At 49.0% G+C, this 23,143-nt stretch overlaps 1 protein-coding gene across 30 annotated transcripts in view; it reads right to left on the reverse strand.

The window, feature by feature from the left end:
- PIK3CD (phosphatidylinositol-4,5-bisphosphate 3-kinase catalytic subunit delta) overlaps nt 1-23,143 on the reverse strand; it is a 77,565-nt gene that overhangs the window by 17,835 nt on the left and 36,587 nt on the right. For 19 of the 30 annotated variants that reach the window (XR_010148296.1, XM_016953669.4, XM_063786548.1 and 16 more), the window contains 2 exons: nt 20,067-20,171; nt 540-712 (listed from right to left, as the gene is read on the reverse strand). Coding sequence is in view for 23 of the 30 variants with exons in the window: in XM_016953669.4 (XP_016809158.1) it covers nt 540-680 (141 nt within the window). In the remaining 7 variants the exon portion in view is untranslated. Of the gene's footprint in view, nt 1-539; nt 713-855; nt 1,032-20,066; nt 20,172-21,932; nt 22,120-23,143 lie in introns of those variants that run through there. The other 11 variants (XM_016953688.4, XM_063786545.1, XM_063786511.1 and 8 more) reach the window with 6 other exon arrangements.

Genomic DNA, 23,143 nt, shown 5'->3' on the forward strand with positions numbered 1-23,143 from the left:
TCAAAAAACAAAAACCAAAAAAACCATTATCGGCTGGATGCAGTGGCTCACGCCTGGAATCTCAGCACTTTGGGAGGCCGAGGCAGGTGGATCACCTGAGGTCGGGAGTTTGAGACCAGCCTGACCAACATGGAGAAACCCTGTCTCTACTAAAAATACAAAATTAGCCGGGCATGATGGTGCATGCCTGTAATCGCAGCTACTCAGGAGGCTGAGGCGGAAGAATCTCTTGAACCCGGGAGTTGGAGGTTGCAGTGAGCCGAGATTGCGCCATTGCACACCAGCCTGGGCAATAAGAGCGAAACTCCGTCTCAAAACAAACAAACAAACAAACAAACCAACCATTATTTATCTTTTAAAATTCTCATCTGAGGATCCCAAGTCTGAAAAGCAATGCATCTGTCCATCTGTCTGTCCGTCTATCCATCTGTCTGTCCATCTGTCCGTCTGTCTGTCTGTCTGTCTGTCTGTCTGTCTGTGTCTCTCTCTCTCTCTCTCTCTCTGAGCACCAAGGTCTGAGGACCGGATGGAGGCCATACCTGCTTGATGGTGCTGAGGTTGGCATTGCGGGACACAGGGAAGTTCAGGTAGACCCCTGTGGGCAGCAGGAAGTCAACCACGACGCTCTGATTCTCCTCCTTGGTCCAGAATTCCATGGGGCAGTCCACCCCAGGGGGCATCCTGCGTTGTTACTTCCCAGATGACAGTGGTCCTAAAAATGAAGAAATGGCAAAATGAGTTACCTCAGCTGAGCTGGGTGAGACCTTTGGAAGGGACTCCCTGGAAAACGGTGGGGTCCTTGGACAGCAGGAAGCTCAGGAGTGAGTTCCCGACCTGTGGGTACAAAAAGCTCACCTCCCTCAAGGCCTCGTCCTGCCCGGGGTGGCTTGTGGCTCCTACCACTCCGGGCCACGGCCTCAGCTGCCCCTTCTCCCAGGCAGACACTGCATGTCCTCCCCACAGGAGCACGCACAGCAAATCATCTTTCCTCAGGAACATACACATCCACGAAAGCCAGTCATGGCCACCAGCTGGCACAGAAGGGAGATGGCAGGACAGCTGGTCAGGTGCCCTGAGACCTGAGAGGCCAAAGGCTGCAGTTCTTTGAAATACATTTTTTTTTTTTTTTTTGAGCCGGAGTCTTGCTCTGTCACCCAGGCTGGAGTGCAGTGGCGCCACCTCGGCTCACTGCAATCTCTGCCTCCTGGGTTCAAGAGATTCTCCTGCCTCAGCCTCCCAAATAGCTGGAATTACAGGCATGCGTTACCACATCTGGCTAATTTTTGTACTTTTGTAGAGAGAGGGTTTCACCATGTTGGCCAGACTGGTCTTGAACTCCTAACTTCAAGTGATCTGCCCACCTCGGCCTCCCAAAGTTCTGGGATCACAGGCATGAGCCACCATACCCAGCTGTGAAATAGATTTTTTTTTTGAAACAGGGTCTCACTCTGTTGCCCCAGCTGGAGTACAGTGGTGCCATCATAGCTCACTGTAACACAAATTCCTAGGTTCAAGTGATGTTCCCATCTCACCCTCCCAGGTGCCTACAGGTGCACACCACTACACCTGGCTAATTTTTTAATTTTTTGTAGAGACAGTCTCACTATATTGCCCAGGCTGGTCTTGACCTCCTGGGTTCAAGGGATCTTCTCACTCTGGCCTCCCAAAGTGCTGGGATTACAGACATGAGCCACCATATCCAGCCTCTCTGAAACTTTCTGACCAGAAACCAAAAGGTTTAAAAATGGCTTTGGTCATCCAATAATTTGTTAAAATATTCCAGTCAGGCTGGGTGCAGTGGCTCACATCTGTAATCCCAGCACTTTGGGAGGCCCAGGCAGGCAGGTCACCTGAGGTTAGGAGTTCAAGACCAGCCTGACCAATATGATGAACTGAGCTAGATGAAACCCTGTCTCTACTAAAAATATAAAAATTAGCCGGGCATGGTGGCACATGCCTGTAATCCCAGCTACCCAGGAGGCTGACACAGGAGAATCGCTTGAACCCAGGAGTTGAAGGTTGCAGTGAGCCGAGATCGCACCACTGCACTCCAGCCTGGGTAACAAGAGCGAAACTCTGTCTCAAAAAAAAAAGAAAAAATTTGAATCATACCAAACCCTCCAGTCATACCCACCCCTAGTAACAAAATGTTACAAACACAAAGGACCTGGTGTACCCCCTCTTCCAGGTCCCCTTCTCCCTTCCCCGCCTCTAGCCTACTCCACTACAGGTTAGCAGTACCTGGAGTCTGGTTGTTTATCATTTCCATACATGTTTTTTGTTTTGTTTTGTTTTTTTGAAACAGAGTCTTACTCTGTAGCCCAGGCTGGAGTGCAGTGGTGCAATCTCAGCTCTTGGGCTCAAGCGATTCTCCTGCCTCAGCCTCCCGAGTAGCTGGGATTACAGGCGCCTGCCACCACGTCCAGCTAATTTTTGTATTTTTAGTAGAGATGGGGGTTTCACCATGTTGGCCAGGTTGGTCTCGAACTCCTGACCTCAAGTGATCCACCTGCCTTGGGCTCCCAAAGTGCTGGGATGACAGGAATGAGCCACTGGCCCGATGTCCATGCATGTTTTTATATTTTTATTATACCAACATGTATCCACATCCAATTCCCGGTACTAGTGCGTGCTTTAAATCTGCACATGGTCAGGCATGGTGGCTTACACCTGCAGTCCCAGCACTTTGGGAGGCTGACACAGGCAGATGACTTGAGGCCAGGAGTTCGAGACCAGCCTGGCCAACATGGCAAAATCCTGTCTCCACTAAAAATACAAAAATTAGCTGGGTGTGGTGATTCATGTCTGTAATTCCAGCTACTCGGGAGGCTGAGGCATGAGAATCGCTTGAACCCAGGAGGCAGAGGTTGCAGTGAGCAGATTGCGCCACTGCACTCCAGCCTGGATGACGGGGTGAGACTGTCTCAAACAAACAAACAAACAAACAAACAAAAGGCCTGTATGTACACACGGAGTCTTCTGCGACCTGCTTTGGTCACTCATTGTGCTGTTCTTTAGATTTACCCAGGCGGGACCAGGCGCAGTGGCTCACGCCTGTAATCTCAGCACTTTGGGAGGCCGAGGCGAGTGGATCACGAGGTCAGGAGATCGAGACCATCCTGGCTAACACAGTGAAACCCCTTCTCTACTAAAAATACAAAAAAATTAGCTGGGCGTGGTGGCGGGCACCTGTAGTCCCAGCTACTTAGGAGGCTGAGGCAGGAGAATGGCATGAACCCGGGAGGCAGAGCTTGCAGTGAGCCGAGATCGCGCCACTGTACTCTAGCCTGGGCGACAGAGCGAGACTCCATCTCAAAAAAAACACAAAATTATAAAAAAAAAAAAAAATTTACCCAGGCGGATACACACATGGCTTTAGTTCATTCGTTTTATCTCTTGCACAATATTTCATTGTGTAAAGAAGCCACAATTAGAAGAGATCACGTCCTTTCCAAGAACATGGATGGAGCTGGAGGCCATTATCCTCAGCAAACTAATGTAGGAAAAGAAAAGCAAACACCATATGTTCTCACCTGTTAAGTGGGAGCTAAATGAGAACACATGGACACACAGAGGGGAGCAGCACACACGGGGGGGGGCCTGAGGGTGGAGGGTGGGAGTCGGGAGAGGATGAGGGAGAATAACTCATGGGTACTAGGCTTAATACCTGGGTGACGACATAATCTGTATGACAAACCCCCACGACACAAGTTTACCTATATAACAAACCTGCAACGTACCCCTGAACTTAAAAGTTAAATTAAAAAAAAAGAAAAATGTAACACTCAAGGAAAAAAAAAAAAAAGAAACCACAATTTATTTACCCTCTCTCTTGTTGATGAAGATGAAGGCTGGTTTCTACTTTTCTTAGTTACTTTTAACGATGCTACAATGTATGTTCTTGAATCCATCCCCTTGTGCTCATCTGAGAGTGCTGAGTGTTGCCCAAGAGAAAGACAACAGGAACCACATAGGTAATGTCCAGGTTACCAGAAGCCACTTTAAAAAGTGTGAAAAGGCTGGGCTCATGGTGGCTCATGCCTGTAATCCCAGTGCTTTGGGAGGCCAAGGTAGGAGGATCACTTGAGGCCAGGAGTTAAGAGGCCAGCCTGGGCAACATAGTGAGAGCCCATCTCTACAAAAAAAAAAATTAAAAATTAGCCAAGCATGGTGGAGCGTGCCTGTAGTCGCAGCTACTTGGAAGCTGAGGTGGAAGTATCACTTGAGCCTGGGAGTTTGAGATGCTATGATGGATCACTACACACCAGCTTGGCAATACAGCAAAATCATGTCTCAAAAAAAAAAAGAAAAAAGTAGAAAAAAAAGAAATCAAAAAAAGCCAAAAACAGTGAAAAGGCACAGATAAAATGAAGTTTCATTATGTATTTTATTTAACCCAATATAGCCAAAAGATAGTCACTTTAACACATAATCAATAGAGAAAATTACTAATGAGATATTTTGACATTTATTTTGGTATCGAATCTTTGAAATCTGGTGTGTGTTTTACATTTAGTGTGTACTGCAATTTCATTTCTAGATTATCATCAGAAATACTTGATCTGAATGTAGATTTTATCCAATCTACAGGTGAAAAGTAGGTTCACAGACCCAGGTTTTTGTTGTTTTTTTCTGTTGAGATAGGGTCTTACTCTGTTGCCCAGGCTGGAGTACAGTGGCACAATCATAGCTCACTGCACCCTCCAACTCCTGGGCTCAAGCGATCCTCCAGCCTCAGCCTCCTGAGTGGCTGAGACTACAGGCTTGTGCCACCATGCCCTGCTAACTTTTTTTTTTTTTGAGGTACAGGGTCTTGCTATGTTGCCCAGGTTGGTCTCGAACTCCTGGGCTCAAGTGATCCTCCCACCTCGGCCTCTCTAAGTGCTGGCATTACAGGTGTGAGCTCCTAGCCAGACCCAGTTTGTTCTAAACACACTTAAGGCTGGTCGCAGTGGCTCATGCCTGTAATCCCAGCACTTTGGGAGGCCAAAGCAGGTGGAGTGCTTGAGTTTGAGACCAGCCTGAGCAACATGGCAAAACTCTGTCTCTACCAAAAATACAAAAAAAAAAAAAAAAAAAAAAAAAAAAATTCCAATAAATGAATCAACAGCAATTTTAAATTAAATTAAATGTTTTAAAATTCCATTCCTCACACTGTCCACATTTCAAGTGCTCAAGAGTCACATGTGGCATAACCTACGATCGGTATAACCACACCATTAACTTTACTAAATATCACCACACTGTCCTCAAGATGGTGGTGCCCGTCAGCAATCTCAGAACTGTGGTATGGAGATCAATCTCCAGATATTGGTCAACACTTGGTATTGTCAAATTTACTCATTTTTGCCAATTTGATGTGAATGAAATTATCTCTTGTTTTAATTTGCATTTCCCTGATTTTCCATAAAACCTTTATTTTCTACAAATAGGCTACTTACTATAACCTTTGCCCATTTTCCTGTGGGGTTACTTAATCTTTTTTAATGCTTTGTAGGATTTCTTTATATATTCTAGATTCCATTCCTTTGTTGGTTGAATGAGCGGGAAATATTTTCTAATCTGAGTCATCTTTTTGCTTTGCTTATGGTGTCTTTTTGGTGAGTAGAAGGTTTTTTGTTGTTGCTGTTTTGTTTTGTTTTAGGAGACAGGGTCTCACTCTGTCATCCAGGCTGGAGTGCAGTGGCGCAATCACAGCTCACTGCAGCCTCAACCTCCCAGGCTCAGGTGATCCTCCCAACCTCAGGCTCCCAGGTAGCTGGGACTAAAGGCGTATGCCACTACACCCTTTTTTTTTCCTTTTTTTTTTTTTTTTGGTATTTTTAATAGAGACTTTAAAAAAATATATGTTTTTAGTAGAGACTGGTCCCAAACTCCTGGGCTCAAAGTGATCCACTGGCCTCAGTATCCCAAAGTGCTGGGATTACAAGCGTGAGCCATCATGCCCAGCCTGGTGAGTAGAAGTTTTTAATGTTGATGCGGTCAAATTATCAATCTTTGCCTTTATGATTTGTGATTTTTATTCTTTAAGAAAAGACTTCTCTACTTAAAGATCACATTCTCTTGGATTTTAAAGACTTGTAAAAACAGTTGAAAAGAAATATTTGGTTGAAGACAGATGTTGATTGGGTGGCAGCGCTGGCTGGGCCCAGGCCTCACCGTCAGCTGGACCCCAGCTGCCCTGAGGAGCGAGAGCTGCATATCTCTAGGCGCTGCCACTGCTGGTCGCCACTTCCTCCAATTGCAAAACCACATCCTACTTTGGGTTCCTCTTGCTGAGAATGGCCAAGCCAAAGTCTTCCTTTTGTTTCAAAACTTGGGGGACCGGCTGGGCGTGGTGGCTCACGCCTGTTATCCCAGCACTTTGGGAGGCTGAGGCCAGTGGATCACTTTGAGCTCAGGCATTGGTGACCAGCCTGTGAAACATGGCAAAACCCTGTCTCTACACAAAATACAAAAATTAGCCGGGCATGGTGGCTCACGCCTGTAGTCCCGGCTACTTGGGAGGCTGAGGCTGGAGGATTGCTTGAGCCAGGGAAGTGGAGGTTGCAGTTAGCTGAGATCGTGCCACTGCACTCCAGCCTGGGCAATAGAGTGAGACCCTGTCTCAAAAACAAAACAAAACAAAACAAAACAAAGCAAAACAAAAAAACAACTTGGGAGAGAGTCAGGAATCCTGGAGAATCCACTTATGATATGAAATGGGCTTTGACCATGCTTGGAAAGTCAGGGGCATCTTTGGCCACTCAGTCTGGTGAGGCCCAAGATGAGCACATGAGGCATGAGCTCCCAGGGACTCCAACCCACAGCCTGGGTTCCAGGAAAATACACCCCTCACTCTCCTGCCCCTTAGCACTCTGGAAACGAAGTCTTCAACTACACCTTACCTAAATGGGATGTAGGGAAATACTTTCACAGAAAATCTCATTCCTAATAAAGAAAGTATCAGACTGGTCTGCACAGGACATCAAATGCCAGGTCCTGTCACCAGTGAGACAGGACAGGAGAAAGTGGAAGTGCCTTCCGTCTCTCTGGGCCAAGAACCTCTCTCTAGCACAGTGGCCAACCAGCCCTAACTCTTCCCTGAATGAAGCCCAGAACCATAGCTCTCTGATATGTACAGGACAGAGATGCCAGTGAGTACAGGGACTTCAGAAATGCCCCAAGAATGCGAACCAGTACAACTGCTTTGGAAAACTGTTTGACAATATCTACTAAAGTTGAACATGCCTATGCCCTAGGACCCAGCAATTCCGCTCCAAAGTATACACCCCAGAGAAATGCAAATACATGTATATTTATCAAAAGACACGGGCAAGAGTGTCTATGGCATCACTATTCATGATGGCTCCAAAGTGGAAACTTCCCAAATGCACATCAACAGAATGGGGAATGGCAAAATAATGTGTGATACTCTCTCTGAGCAGAATGTTATATAGCAATGAGAATGAGCACTCTACAAGTCCACACAACAGTATCAATGACTCTCACACACATAAAGCTGGACAAAAGCAGCTGCACACAAAAAAAATATGTGCTTATGATTCCAACTGTACAAAGAAACAAACACAGGCAGAATTAATAAATCTATGGTGGCAAAAGAAATAGGGGTTACCCCAGGTTTGGGGGAGTGACTAGAAGGGCGCATGGGAGGTTTCTGGGTGCTAGTAACTTTACGTTCGTTTTTTTTTTTTTTTTAATCTGGGAGCTGGGGACTTTTCAAAAACTCAACACACTCAGTCCAAGTGGTTCGGATAAGCTGACTTCACCCCTAGCTCCCTGGATAGCCTGAGACTCAGACACAGCCAATCAGGGGCCTGAGTTTGCCCGGGCCATGGGGATTGGCTTGGAGGTGGGAATGAGACTTAGGCCCAGCCAATCACTACACGTTATCTCCCTGACTACAGGATTCCAGGATGGCCATATGACTATCAAGTCAGTCCAGTGGGTTTTGACATCTAGGCTTCTCTGGGACTTCTTCTTGGGGTAGCAGAAACGACAGACTGTCTACCTAGAGCTGCTAGCAACTGTTTGCTGTCTTTAGGGGCAGAACTTGAGAAGAGACCAACACAGAGGAAAGTGGGGCTAAAGCAGACAGTACAAGCCTGGGTCCTGAGGACGAACTTTGATTCCCTGGATCCAGCCATGCCTGAAGCTACAGTCTATCCCTGGACTCTTCAGTCTCATCAGCCTTTTTTCTTTTTTAACTTACAGCAGTTTGAGCTGAGTTTTTGGCCGCTTACAGCTAAAAACATCTATTTTCATTACTGCAGCTGCACTTCCATTTTTAGAAGCTTCTAGTGTTTAGAAAGTTCTTTCCCTGACCGGGCACGGTGGCTCATGCCTGTAATCCCAGCACTTTGGGAGGCTGAGGCAGGTGGATCACCTGAAGTCAGGAGTTCGAGACCAGCCTGACCAACATGGTAAAACCCCGTCTCTACTAAAAATACAAAAATTAGCCGGGCATGGTGGCACATGCCTATAATCCCAGCTACTTGGGAGGCTGAGGCAGGAGAATCACTTGAACCCAGGAGGCGGAGTTTGCAGTGGGCCGAGATGGTGCCACTGCACTCCAGCCTGGGCAGCAAGAGCAAAACTCTGTCTCAAAAAAGAAAAAAAAAAAAGGAAAGAAAGTTCTTTCCTTGGAAGTGGACCTGCCTCTAAGAGTCAAACTCCAATCTCTGTGCTGCCATCTAGAGGCACACAGAGGAGTCCACAGGACCACTGGATGGCGGCCCCATCAGGCCCTAAGGCGTCTCTCTTCAGCCCAGGCATTCCCAAAACCACTCAGTGTTCTCCCTGTGATACAGTTTTTAGACCCTTTTGCCACAGCGTGGTACTCCAAGCTAACAAGATGCTCCAGGGCAGCACCTTGGGAGGCCAAGGCAGGTAGATCACCTGAGGTCAGGAGTTCGAGTCCAGCCTGGCCAACATGGTGAAACCCCGTCTCTACTAAAAATACAAAAATTAGCCGGGCATGGTGGCACATGCCTATAATCCCAGCTACTTGGGAGGCTGAGGCAGGAGAATCACTTGAACCCAGGAGGCGGAGTTTGCAGTGGGCCGAGATGGTGCCACTGCACTCCAGCCTGGGCAGCAAGAGCAAAACTCTGTCTCAAAAAAGAAAAAAAAAAAAGGAAAGAAAGTTCTTTCCTTGGAAGTGGACCTGCCTCTAAGAGTCAAACTCCAATCTCTGTGCTGCCATCTAGAGGCACACAGAGGAGTCCACAGGACCACTGGATGGCGGCCCCATCAGGCCCTAAGGCGTCTCTCTTCAGCCCAGGCATTCCCAAAACCACTCAGTGTTCTCCCTGTGATACAGTTTTTAGACCCTTTTGCCACAGTGTGGTACTCCAAGCTAACAAGATGCTCCAGGGCAGCACCTTGGGAGGCCAAGGCAGGTAGATCACCTGAGGTCAGGAGTTCGAGTCCAGCCTGGCCAACATGGTGAAACCCCGTCTCTACTAAAAATACAAAAATTAGCCAGGCGTGGTGGTTCTTGCCTGTAATCCCAGCTACTTGGGAGGCTGAGGCAGGAGACTCGCTTGAACCCAGGTGGCAGAGGTTGCAGTGAGCCGAGATCGCACCACTGCACTTCAGCCTGGGCAACAGAGTGAGACTCCATCTCAAAAAAAAAAAAAAAAACCAAAAAAACAAAAACAAGATGCTACAGACAGGGCCTGGCAGGTCGAGCTGTAGAAGAATGTTCTGGGCACCGAGCTCCTATTTGCTTAGCCTGAGAGTATTTCATGCTCCCCTACTCTCACCCCAAGGCAGATTTTTGGTGGCCACATCATGAACTCATTGGCTGCCAGCCCTCCAGGGATTTTTCACAGTAAGCCAGGTTCTCCCTGCCTGTACAGGAACATGAATTTCCTGATCTAAATGAAGGAATTCACAATTATCCTTGGTAGTTTCATCTTGTGAACATAATTGGCTCTCATATCTTATTGGATTTTTTTTTTTTTTTGAGACAGAGTCTTGCTCTGTCGCCCAGGCTGGAGTGCACTGGCACAATCTCCGCTCACTGCAATCCCCGCCTCCCAGGTTCAAGCGATTCTCCTGCCTCAGCCTCGTAAGTGGAATTACAGGTGTCTGCCACTGTGCCTGGCTGATTTTTTGTATTTTTAGTAGAGACAGGGTTTTGCCATGTTGGCCAGGCTGGTCCTGAACCCCTGACCTCAGGTGATCTGCCCGCCTCGGCCTCCCAAACTGCTGGGATTACAGGCGTGAGCCACCGCGCCCGGCTTTGATTTTATGTTTTGTCTCCATCATTCAGTCCGAGGTAGATTCATTTATCCCACCAGTATCTATGGAGTCTGATTAAGTGCCAGAAATTACACGAGGTGCAGGGGATCTCGTGGGAAAGGGACTCAAGTCTTCTAGAACTGGCCACTACAGCTGGAGCAGGGGGTGGTGGGCACGGAGGGGAGGGTGTGGCATGAGCAAGTTGAAGACTTCAACTGGGCTGGGTCTTGCAGAGCCTTCAGAACAAGGGCTGGCACCTGGGGCTTGCGCTGAGCAGATGGACAGCCCTGGAGGATTTTAGGTGAGGGAGTGAGGGGTGCGATTTTCATCCACAACTACGCTGCTGGCTGCGGTGTGGAAGGACTGCAGAGAAGCAGGGAGGAAGGGGAGTAGGGAGCAGGGGAAGGAGGCCGGTGCCACTAATGACAGTGGCTTGACCCAGAAGGAGACAGCACTGGAGAGCAACGGAATCCAGACATACTTAAATCAGAGGGACCCTTGGGGGACGGTGCAGGAGGAAGTGAGGACGACAGCCAGGTTTGGGCTTGGGAGATGGGAGTGGTGGTGGGAATTTACTGAGACAGGAAAGGAAGAGATTGCTGGTGGGATAAGACAGCCGGAGCCCCATTTTAGACCAAATGAATCTCAGCTGCTTAATGAATAGCCACGTAAAGACTGCCAGGGGCAAACTCCCCAGGTGGGAGGGCGGGGGACAGACCTGTGGAGTCAGCAGGCTACAGACAGATGTGGAGCCGGGGGGCAGGTGAGACGGCCTAGACACAGAGCGGGGAACTGGGGTCGCGTCACCCAGTGATGGACGGTGACCAATCCCTCCTCACTGACTCATCCAGAATCCTGAGGCATGAGTTGTGTCCACATCTAAGTCACTCATAAAATATCCAAGGAAACAGGATAAGAACACAACTCCTTTCACCTTCCCACCTCCTGGCCAGCATGATCCACAGAAACAGCTGTGCAAAGCGGAGCCCTCCCGCACATGGGGTTCTGGTCAGGACACCACGCCACCCTTACAGTCTGTCCTGAAATGTTCTCCTTGGTGCTCTTTCTGGAGCCCAAGGTGGAAGAACGGCGTCCCAGCTGTGAACGTCTGAGGGATCTGACCTCAGCTATTGGGAGGCTGAGCCACGAGAATCACTTGAACCTGGGAGGGGGAGGCTGCAATGAGCCGAGATCACACCACTGCACTCCAGCCTGGGCAAGAGTGAGACTCTGTCTCAAAAATCAATCAATAAATATTTAAAAATTAAATACAAAGTTAAAAAGAAAACAAATAGATAAACAAGATGCTTCAGGTAGTAAAAGCACTGGAATATAATAAAAAGGGGCTTGCAGGCAGTGTTTCCTTTGGATGGTGGGTCAGGGAAGGGTCCTCGGGTGAGATCATTCTGAAGTTGAGGCTCAAGTGAGAGAAGGATCCAGCAAAAATCCACAAAATAGGGTTCCGGGCAGTGGGGACAGAAAGTGCAAAGGCCTGGGCCGGGGGCGGTGGCTCACACCTGTAATCCCAGCACTTTGGGAGGCCGAGGCGGGCAAATCACTTGAGGCCAAGAGTTCAAGACCAGCCTGGCCCACACGGTGAAACCCTGTCTCTATTAAAAAAATACAAAAAAATTAGCCAGGCGTGGTGGCACACACCTATAATCCCAAGTAGGCTGAGGCAGGAGAATCCTTGAGCCTGGGAGGCAGAGGTTGCAGTGAGCCAAGATTGCGCCATTGCACTCCGGCATGGACAACAAGAGTGAAACTCCATCTCAAAAAAAAAAAAAAGAAAGTACAAAGGCCCTGAGGCAGGAGGCAGGTGCCTGAAGTCAAGGGCGTGACTGGGAGAGGGTGACTGGGAGAGACGGTGAGTCTGACCCTGCAGGGCCCCGTAGCCATGGTGAGGAGTCCAGTATCATTACAAGGAGAAATCACTGGAGGGTTTTAAGCAGAGGACTGAGGCGGCCTGATTTTATGCTTTATAAAGATGGCTTTGGCTGCTGTGGGAAAATGGAAGGGAGCGAGGCCAGAATGGAAGTAGGAAAGCAATGAGGAGACGTGTGCAGGACAAGTACAGCAAGAGCTGGCAGGGCTGGGTTGATGAGGGGAAGTGCTGGGCTCACATGCCCCGAAATGCCCGAACTCATCCCAGCAGCCTACTCTTTTTTTTGGCACGGTTCGCAGAGAGGGTCTCATTCTATCGCCCTGGCTGGAGTACAGTGTCATCATCATGCTCACTGTAGCCTTGACCTCGTAAGCTCAAGAGATCCTCCTGCCTCAGCCTCCCAAGTAGCTGGGAATATGACACAAATCACTGCACTGTGCATCACTGTGCAGAGCTTTGTTTATTTATTTATTTATTTTGTAGGGGGCGGGACCTCCCTATGTTGCCCAGGCTGGTCTCAAACTCCTGGGCTCAAGTAATCCTCCTGCATCGGCCTCTGAAAGTGTTGGGATCACAAGCATGAGCCACCATACCTGGCCTCCGCAACAAAGATTTCTGACCTCTACTGCTGCCATCAGAAAAAAGCTAACTACCCTGAAAAAAATGCTATCCCCACCATCTCATCATCATCCTAGGTCACGGCCCACCAGGGAGGCCACAGGCCTGCACCCAGGTGGAGGCCTCAGATACTACACATCAAAATCAAGAGAAAGAAACATCCATGGTCTCAGACCTAGTAACTTTGGGAATTTGGGAATTATCCTAAAGAAGCAATTCAAAAGTCAAAAAAGCTATATACACAAAGATATTCAATGTGGTATTGTTTGTGAAAGTGATAAGGAAATGGCTAAATGATGCATTAACTCAATGAAACTGAATGCAGTCATCAAAATGACACCTGGGCACACTACACAACACTGCAAATATCCCACACATTAAGTGCACAGACATTTATCACTGTGACATATGCTTGTTGATAAAGCATTTTAGAAAGCATAGAAAGGCCAGCCATGGTGGCTCACGCCTGTAATCCCAGCACTTTGGGAGGCTGAGGCAGGTGGATCACCTGAGGTTGGGAGTTCGAGACCAGCCTGACCAACGTGGTGAAACCCCATCTCTATTAAAAACACAAAATTAGTTGGGCATGGTGGCGCATGCCTATAATCCCAGCTACTTGGGAAGGTGAGACAGGAGAATTGCTTGAACCTGGGAGGCGGAGGTTACAGTGAGCCGAGATCGTGCCATTGCACACCAGCCTGGGCAACAAGAGTGAAACTCCGTCTCAAAAAAAAAGCATAGAAAAAATGAAATGTTATGAATGAATATGGATGTCATAATAAATTTATTATTTTAATTTCTAGGAAAGTTATACAAGTACGTGGTTTTATTTCTTTTTTCTTCTTCTTCTTTTTTGAGACAAGGTCTGGCTGTGTTTCCCAGGCTGGAGTGCAGTGGTGCAAACTGCAACCTCCGCATCCCAGGCTCAAGCCAGCCTCTCATCACAGCTCCCAAATAGCTGGGACTACAGGTGCACGCCACCACACCCAGATACTCCTTTGCATTTTTAATAGAGACAGAGTTTTGCCATGTTGCTCAGGCTGATCTTGAACTCCTGACTTCAAGTGCTCCACCCGCCTCAGTCTCCCAAAGTGCCAGGATTACAGGTGTGAGCCACCGCGCTCAGCACTTTTTTTTTGTTTTAGAGACAGGGTCTCACTTTGTTGCCCGTGCTACGGTGCAGTGGCGTGATCATGACTCACTGCAGCCTTGAACTCCTGAGCTTAAGTGATCCTCTCACCTCAGCCTCCCCAGTAGCTGGGACTACAGGTGCACACCACATACCTAGCTAATTAAAAAAAAACTTTTTTTTAAAAAATAATAATGAAATACAATTTTGTTATCTTGAGATAGGTTCTCACTATGTTGCCCAGGCTGGTCTCAAACTCCAGGGCTCAAGCAATCTTTCCATGTTGGCCTCCCAAAGTCCTGGGATTACAGGCGTGAGCCACCACCGTGCCTGGCCACAAGTCCATGATTTTTAAAATTAATTAAAACTAAAACTCTTACAGTACAAAGTAGCAGTCCTCCGACCTCCACTTCCACATATGTACCACACCCAATAAATTTCAGTTGCTTAAGTATTTATCTCTATATTTCCATTTTTTATTTAAGATTTTGTGTGTTTTTATACCTCAGGCAAAATTTTTAAAAAATCTTTTATGAAAATAGAGACAGGGTCTTGCTATGTTGCCCAGGCTAGTCTTGAACTCCTGGGCTCAAGTGATCCCCCCACATCAGCCTCCCAAAGTGCTAGGATTACAGGGATGAGCCACTGTGCTCAGCCTACAATTTTTTTTTTTTTTTTTTTTGAGACAGGATCTCACTCTGTCCCCTAGGCTGGAGTGCAGTGTCACAATTACAGCTCACTGCAATCTCCGCCTCCTCAGTAACTGGGACTACAGGCATGCACCACCACACTTGGCTAATTTTTAAATTTTTTGTAGAGACAAGGTCTCAGTACATTGCCCAGGCTGGATGCAAATTCCTGGGCTCAGGCGATCCTCCTGCCTTGGCTTCCCAAAGTGCTGTGATTACAAGGCATGAGCCACCATGCTTGACCTTGATATTTCTAAATAACAGTTTTATGGTAATATTTCTTGGTTTTCAACTTTCAACTTATTTTTTTCTTCTCTTTTTTTTTTTTTTTTTTGGGACAGGGTCTCATCCAGGCTGAGTACAGTGGTGAAATCCTCAACCTCCCTAGCTCAGGCAATCCTCCTGCCTCAGCCTCCCGAGTAGCTATGACTACAGGCACATGCTACCACGCCAGCTAACTTTTTATTTCTTGTAGAGATGGGGTCTCACTATGTTGCCCAGACTGCTTTCAAACTCCTGGCCTCAAGCAATTCTCCTGCTTCAGCCTCCCAAAGTGCTAGGATTACAAGTGTAGACCACCATACCTAGCCAATTTTATTCTTTTAAATTTTTTAAATTTTATTATTATTATTTCTTGTAGAGATGGGGTCTCACTATGTTGCCCAGGCTGTTCCTGAACTCCTGGGCTCAAGTGATCCTCCTGCCTTGGGCTCCAGTGTTGGGATTACAGGCACGAGCCACCCCACTGTCAAATTTTAACTTCTTACCTTAGAAAATGAGTTTGTGGGCCAGGTGCCATGGCTCACACCTGTAATCCTAGCACTTTGGGAGGCCACGGTGGGTGGATTGCTTGAGCCCAGAAATTTGAGACCAGCCTGGGCAACATGGCAAAACCCTATCTCTACAAAAAGGATAAAAATTAGCTGGGCATGGTGGCGTACACCTGTAGTCCCAGCTACTCGGGGGGCTGAGGCAGGAGGATTGCTTGAGCCTAGGAGGTCGAGGCTGCAGTGAGCCGTGATCACACTGCTGCACTCCAATCTGGGTAACAGAGAAACACCTTATCTCAAAAAAAAAAAAAAAAAAAAAAAAGTCTTTAATGTACTTTTTATTTGAATGACAATTACAGAATTAATTTCCCTCAGAATTAATTAATTCTCAGAAATTTAAAAGCACTGACCATTTTCTTGTAGTATCTTTCTTTCTTTTCTTTTTTTTTTTTTTTTTGAGACTGAGTCTCGCTCTGTCACCCAGGCTGGAGAGTGCAGTGGCACAATCTCGGCTCACTGCAGCCTCCGCCTCCCAGGTTCAAGCGATTCTCCTGCCTCAGCCTCCCAAGAAGCTGGGATTACAGGCACATGCCACCACGCCCAGCTAATTTTTGTATTTTTAGTAGAGACAGGGTTTCACCATGTTGGCCAGGCTGGTCTTGAACTCCTGACCTAGTGATCTGCCCGCCTCGGCCTCCCAAAGTGCCGGGATTACAGGTGTGAGCCATTGCGCCTGGCCCGTCTTGTAGTTTCTACTGTTGCTTTTGAAAAGTCCAAAGCCATCTCATTCTCTGATCTGTATGTGGCCTTTTTTTTCTCTGATGACATTTAGTAACTTCTCTCTATCTCTGGAGTTTGAAAGTTCATGATGGTGTCCTATAGCGTGGGCCTTTTATTACTCATGGTATTGGGTACTACTTCAAGACTGTTTAAAAGTAGAAATGCCTTCAGTTCTAGAATTCTTTCCTACATACTTTTCCTTCCTCCGTTTCTCTTGCCTTTTTTTCTTGAGCTCCTATGTGGTGCATGCTGGGTCTCCTGGACTGAAGTCAAATTTTTCTATATTTTCTTTCCTATTTTCCATCTCTTAAGTCTTTGTGTTCTACTTTCTGGAAATTTGTTTTTCACTCTTCCAACTCTTCTGTTGAAATTTTTACTTCTGCTATTTTTACTTCTGCTATCTTAATACCTAACAGCTTATTATTTTATGAATGTGCCTTTTTTTTCCCATACAACCCTGTTTGTGACTTCTCAAATTTTTTTTTTTCTGTTCATTTGGGTCTCTGTCTTTCACACTAGAAGTCTCCCTCTGTCTCTCTCTCTCTCTCTTTTTTTTTTTTTTGAGACAGGGTCTCACTCTGTCACCCAGGCTGGAGTGCACTGGTATGATCATGGCTCACTGCAGCCTCAACCTCTCAGGCTCAAGCAATCCTCCCACCTCAGCCTCCCAAGTAGCTGGGATCACAAGCATGTGCCACAATACCTGGCTTGTTTTTTATTTTATGTAGAAAGAGGATTTCCCTACGTTGCCCAGGATGGTCTCGAACTCCTGGGCTTAAGCGATCCTCCTGCCTCAGCCTCCCAAAGTGCTGGGATTACAGGCATGAGCCACCACATTTAGCCTGTAAATCTCATTCCATGTGGGATGGCCCTTGGCTGCCCATTCAAATCTAAGGGAAAGGCACTAACCCTGCTTGTACACAGGTAGGGCTAGCTGCTCGGTAGGCTTCAGTGTGAAATGACAAAGCAATAAGCTGACTTTTATTTTTTGAGACGGAGTCTCACTCTGTCGCTCACGCTGAAGTGCAGTGGCGTGATCTTGGCTCACTGCAACCTCCACCTCCCAGGTTCAAGCAATTCTCCTGCCTCAGCCTCCTAAGTAGCTGGGATTACAGGCACGCGCCACCACACCCAGATAATTTTTGTATTTTTAGTAGAGATGGGGTTTCGCCATGTTGGCCAGGCTGGTCTCAAACTCCGGCCTTAAGTGATGATCCTACCGCCTCGGCCTCCCAAAGGACTGGGATTACAGGTGTGAGCCACCGTGCCTAGCAACAAGCTGGCTTTTCAACAAGGTCCCCCTCAATGTCAATATGTGACAGTTATTTTTCTCGTGAGATCAGTTTGCTCAGACAGAAGTTCTCCAAGGGTCTGCCCAGAGGCTGTATGGAAGCTGTGGTGTTTGGGGAGCTACCCAGGATATGGCCTCACTGCTTGGCAAACAAACTCGCTTGACCCTTTCGTTCTCCATGCAGTGCCTCTGCTGCCCTGGGCTGGGCCAACCTCTCTGAAAACACTGCCTGCCGGAAACCTGCCACCTGCTGGGGTGGGGAAGGGAACCATCTGGCTATGTGGCTGGGGGGGTGGTCTGTCACCCTACCATGCTCTTTCAAGTAATCTTCCTGCTTCCAGCCCACCCTGCACACACCACCTTTCGAAGCACTCCATCCCCAGAGCCCCCATTCCTTTGCCTTCTCCACCTGCCTCCCCCATGGCCCAAGACATTGGACATTCTCCACTCAGCTTCCCTCTCGCCTATCGGTTTCCTGTCCTGCAAAGGTTTTGTTCATACCACCCTCCTCAACCATTTACTTTTCTAGTTTTTTTTTTAAGAATTTACATTTTTTCTTATTCCTTTACTTTCATTTTAGTGGGATTTTGAAACAGAGCAGAGAAATACATATATGTTCGATTGTTATGTTGATGTCAAAGTCTATAATAATACTTACTAATAAATAAAAGTCAAGTTTTAAAAGGTGCAAACACAGGTCAGGGCGTGGAGGCTGACGCCTGTAATCCCAGCTCTTTGGGAGGCTGAGGCAGGTGGATCCCTTGAGGTCAGGAGTTCGAGACCAGCCTGGCCAACATGGCAAAACAATGTCTCTACTAAAAAAAAAAAACCACAAAAATTAGCTGGGCATGGTGGCGCACACCTGTAGTCCCAGCTACTTGGGAGGCTGAGGCAGAAGAATCGCTTGAACCCGGGAGGCGGAGGTGGCAGTGAGCTGAGATTGCATCACTGCACTCCAGCCTGAGTGACAGAGCAAGACTCCATCTCAAAAAAATTAAGTACATAAATAAATAATAAATAAAAGATACAGACAGAATTCTCTCTGAGGGGTTTGGGGGAGGATACTCCAACGAGGAAACAGTGGTTTTCTCTGGTGCAGGGTGGGGTGGCGGTAAGATGATAGACGAGTATGCTTGTATGTTTTTGGTATTTTCCAAACTTGACATTAATTTCCTATTTTTATAAATAAAAAAGCATGAGGATTAAAAATATTATTAAAAGGCATTTTCTGAGACAAAGATCAAGTCAGTATAAATAGATGTGTGGAAGAAATTCTAATCCTCCAACAGGGGTCTACATGATCTATGGCTTTTGCTTATGTGCAGGGGAGCGCTGGGGTTCCAAAGAAGCACCCCAGGCCTTCAGAGGTAGGTGGGAGTGGGACAGGGTGCTGAGCAGAAGGAGTTCTGGGCTAGTTTCTCTTACAGTGGCTGTTTTGATCTGGTTTATAGGTTAAAATTCTGCTTTATATTTTTATTTATTTTATTTATTTATTTTTTTGAGACGGAGTCTCACTCTGTCACCCAGGCTGGAGTGCAGTGGTGTGATCTCGGCTCACTGCAACCTCCGCCTCCTGGGTTCAAGTGATTCTCCTGCCTCAGCCTCCCGAGTAGCTGGGATTACAGGTATGAGCCACCACTCCCAGCTAATTTTTGTATTTTTAGTAGAGACAGGGTTTCACCATGTTGGTTGGCCAGGCTGGTCTCGAACTCCTGACCTCGTGATTCGCCCACCTTGGCCTCCCAAAGTGCTGGGATTACAGGCATGAGCCACGGCACCCGGCCTATATTTTGATTTTTAAAAAGAGATCCGCAATCATCAAACAAGTTTGGAAAGTACCAATGAAGAGCTAGAGAAAATGAGGCTGAGGTTGGGGAAAAAGCCTTTAAGGACGCCACCGCGCTCTAACGCCTGCCCCTTTCCATCCTGAAATGACAGTAGCGGCTCCAGTGGAATTCTGGGTACACACAGAATATGTTATGCACCCAGAGCTTGCAAGGGGACCGGCAGGGCTCGCAGTCATGGAGCTCCCAAGCCAGACCCAGCTATTCCAGGCCCCCAGATGGGTGTGCGTAGCCAACGTCCAGCCAGTGTCGGTCTCTGGCCTCAGTGTCCTCATTTGCACCATGAAAGGACTGCATTCATCTTCTAAGCTAATGTCCTGGAAACTCCAAAGAGCATCCTCTTACTGAGACAGTGACTGCCAGCTCTCTGAAGACACAGAACGGCCCCACCTAGGGACTCCTTGAGAAGCAATACTGAATTATAAAAATTCAATCCATTTCCTCCAGAAAACTTTTAATATTTCTCTCCCCAGTCAGGCAAGTCCAACGCTACCGTGGCCAGTGTGAGTCAAATACCAAATGCTGCAGCTTAGTAATGGGCTCCAGGACTCCTCAAAGCAAAGCCATTCCTTCTTTTCCCAGGCAGCAGCATCTCTCTCCTGGGAATGGCTGAGGTCTAGTTCACTTCCCCATTCATTCGCTCCTAGCACCAATTTGGGTCACTCTCTTCCTCTGGGTGTGCTAGTCCTACAGAGAAGTCTTCCTTTGGCTGGAGAGTCGGGGAGGATGGGTTTGTTCACATTCTTAACCCATCTACAAAATAACATCTCCTTTCCCTTCCCCCACACACTTGGCCCGTTCCCCCAACCTACCTCTCTGGAATAGTCCAAGAAAGACCAGCAAAGCCCCCTCCGCCTGGCAGATTAAAGATGCTTTAGAATCAATGAGTGTCATCCCGTCCTGGCCTGACTCCTTATCTGTTGGGGAAAAGAAAGAAAGAAAGAAAGAAAGAAAGAAAGAAAGAAAACTATTTTAACAAGAGAGAATTTCAGAAACCTGTGCATTCTCTTACAGGACATTAGCTCAAAATCAACTGCTTCATCTAGGTCTCTCCTTTTTGCAAACCAATCACATTCCACTTGATCGGCCTTTCTTGCCATCTGCGTCAATGCCACCCCCAGCTCCCTTTGGTGGTACTGAAACCAACCACAGGAGCATTTCCAGTGCCTGGAGCAGGAATGTGCACTCAGATGACTCAGATCGTTTTTAGAGCTGTTTGTTGGTTTTGTTTGGTTTTTTGAAAGCAAAGTAATTGATCTGAGCCAAGCCTGGGTTCGAGTTCCATTCGATGGATGCAAAAAGCAGGTTGGTGAACTTGAAATCTTTATTCCCCATGTGGATCTGTTTTCGAGGCCCAGGTCTAAAGGAAAATTCATGCCCTATTGGGCTGGAGATAAAAAGGAAGAGTGTGAGGGGAGGGGCCGCCCACTCCTTGCATCTGTGGTGCTTCTTCCCCCACCTCAGCCGCTCCAGGAAATAACAGAACCCCAAAGAGGGAAAAAAGACACCAGAGCTCCAGCCCAGTCTAAAGACCCAACCCCTTCTCCCATCCCCAGGCCCTGGGCATAGCTACCTCCACAGCTGGGAGCCTTCGGCCCAGAGCCCACTAGGTGGGCTTCGATTCAGCACAAAACCAAAACCACCGGCTTCTCCATGAGTCAAACAGCAGAGCCCTAGGAACCCGCTGGAAAAGGCATGGGTTGCAGGAACACATCTCCCAAGGACCAAGCTGGAGTCCTCCCTGCGGCCTCTATCCCTGCAAAGATGCTCCAGGGACCCTGCTGCGGGAGCCCAGGCATGCGGGCTCGGATGCTCCCTTCCCTCAACATCCAGGGGACAGTGGCAAGCACTTCGCAAGGCACTGCCACCAGAGAAACAGGAGGTCAGCACCAAAGGCTAAGGAAGAAATCCCTTCCATTGCTGACCAATTAAGTGACTGGCCAATACCCGTTACCACGACAAATTATAGTAGCTCTGGCACAGGGAAATGAGACAGGATCATAAGGAAAGCCCTTTCAAAACAGGAAAAACAAAGCCAAAAGCAGAGGGAGCCAAGAAGGAAGAGAAGGAGAGAATTCATCCTCAGGAATTCGGGTCAGGAAATAAGGAGCCAGGACAAAATCCACAAGAGGGCGGCCAGGGAGAAGGCGCTCCCCCGGGGAGGAAGCCGCAGGACCTCAGGATCTGGGTCTGCCACCCTCTAGCCCCCTTGGGCTCAAGGGCACAGCTCGGGAGGGACAGAGCGCAGGAGGCTCCGTCCCGAATCGGGGGCAGGGGGAGGGGAGGACGCGCACAGCCACTGCTGGGTCCCCGACAAGTAAACAGCCTGCCCCGAACAGGCGCGTCCTCGTGCGAAGCCCGCTGGAGGCCTCACGGATCCCATCAAGGGCGGCAGCGGAGAAACCTGGGATTCCCGACCCCCGGGGGGCACAAAAGGAAGCAACCAGATTAGGAGAGGAGAGCGTCGCGCGGCCCATAGCTGAGAATCCCACCGCGAACGCAATCCCCTGCCTCGGCCCCCCCAGCCCCCACGGCCCCGGACCCCCGATCGCCTCCACCGACCCTGCCCACCCCGCCCCAGGCGGACAAAGCCCGGGGCTGGGCGGGGTGGGACGCCCGGCGGGGCTGGGGGCGGGGCACGGGGACCCCGCAGACGCCCGCACAGGTGGGCTCCGTACCGGGTGTCGGTGCCGGGGGCGGGGCCCGATCTCCCTGGAGACAGTTGCCCAGGGGACACAGCGGGCGGGTCCCGGAGTGACGGGAAGACGCCAGCCTCCGGGCAGCGGCGCGGGGCCGGCGGGGGCCGGAGGGCAGGCCCGCCGCGCGAGGTGCAGGCGAGCGGGGCTCGGCGGAGGGGCGCGGCCCGGGGCGGGGCTGGGACTACGGGCAGGCGGGGCGGGGCGCCGGCTGGGGGCGGGGCGTCCTCGGGGCTGGGGCGGGGCCGGGGCCGGCGGCGGCGCGGGCACCGTCGGCAAATTCTCACACCCCCAGCCGGGAGAAGCGCCCGAGCTCACACGGGCGGCGGAGAGAGGAGTGGACGCTGCAAATCCTCCCCGACCCCCGCTGTTCTCGCCCGGAGGCCCAGGACGCTGCCAGGCGGGGCCCTTGGGGTTCGCACCCTGAGCCCCAGAGCAGCCGCGGGACCCCGACGGCGCGCGCACGCTGGCTCTGGCCTAGGTTTCACCTTACAATCAATAAATAGAAAGCGCCACCTGCAAAGCAAGGGAGGGCTGGTCGTCCACCAAACTGCTTTCCGCTCCCCGCTTTGCAAGGCATCCGCAGAAAGGGCGGGGTACTGGACCCAGGTCACAGAGCCGGAGCCAGGCTCACTCGAGTAATTGGCCAGCCCGGGCTCTGGGCTCAAATCCAGCCTGCTGGCTGTTCCCTAGCTGATGGGCCTTTCCATCGGGGGTTCCCTTATATGTGAGATTTAGAAAATAAATGAGTGTACCTAGCACTTTCACTAATGCATCTATCCATTACAACGGGCGGTGTGCGTGCAGTAACAACACCGAGACAATCCTTGTCCCGCACTTTAAAAAAACTCTGGGCGCTCCAGTGTTTTTGTTTTTGAGACAGGGTCTTGCTCTGTTGCCCTGGCTGGGGGTGCAGTGGTGCGATCATAGCTCACTGTAGCCTCTACCTCTCTGGCTCAATCGATCCTCTCACCCCAGCCTCCCGTGTAGCTGAGACCTCAAGTGCGCACCACCTCACTCAGCTAATTTTTAAAAATTTTTTGTAGAGGCGGGGGTCTAACTATGTTGCCTACGCTGGTCTCGAATTCCTGGGCTCAAGCCATCCTACCGCGTCAGCCTCCCAAAGTGCTCGGCCAGGCGCTCCAGTTTTTATCCAGGCATCTACACTGTAAGATAGATGTTGTTCTCCCTTG

Source organism: Pan troglodytes, chromosome 1, assembly GCF_028858775.2.
Source record: "Pan troglodytes isolate AG18354 chromosome 1, NHGRI_mPanTro3-v2.0_pri, whole genome shotgun sequence".
Classification (NCBI taxonomy): domain Eukaryota; kingdom Metazoa; phylum Chordata; class Mammalia; order Primates; family Hominidae; genus Pan; species Pan troglodytes.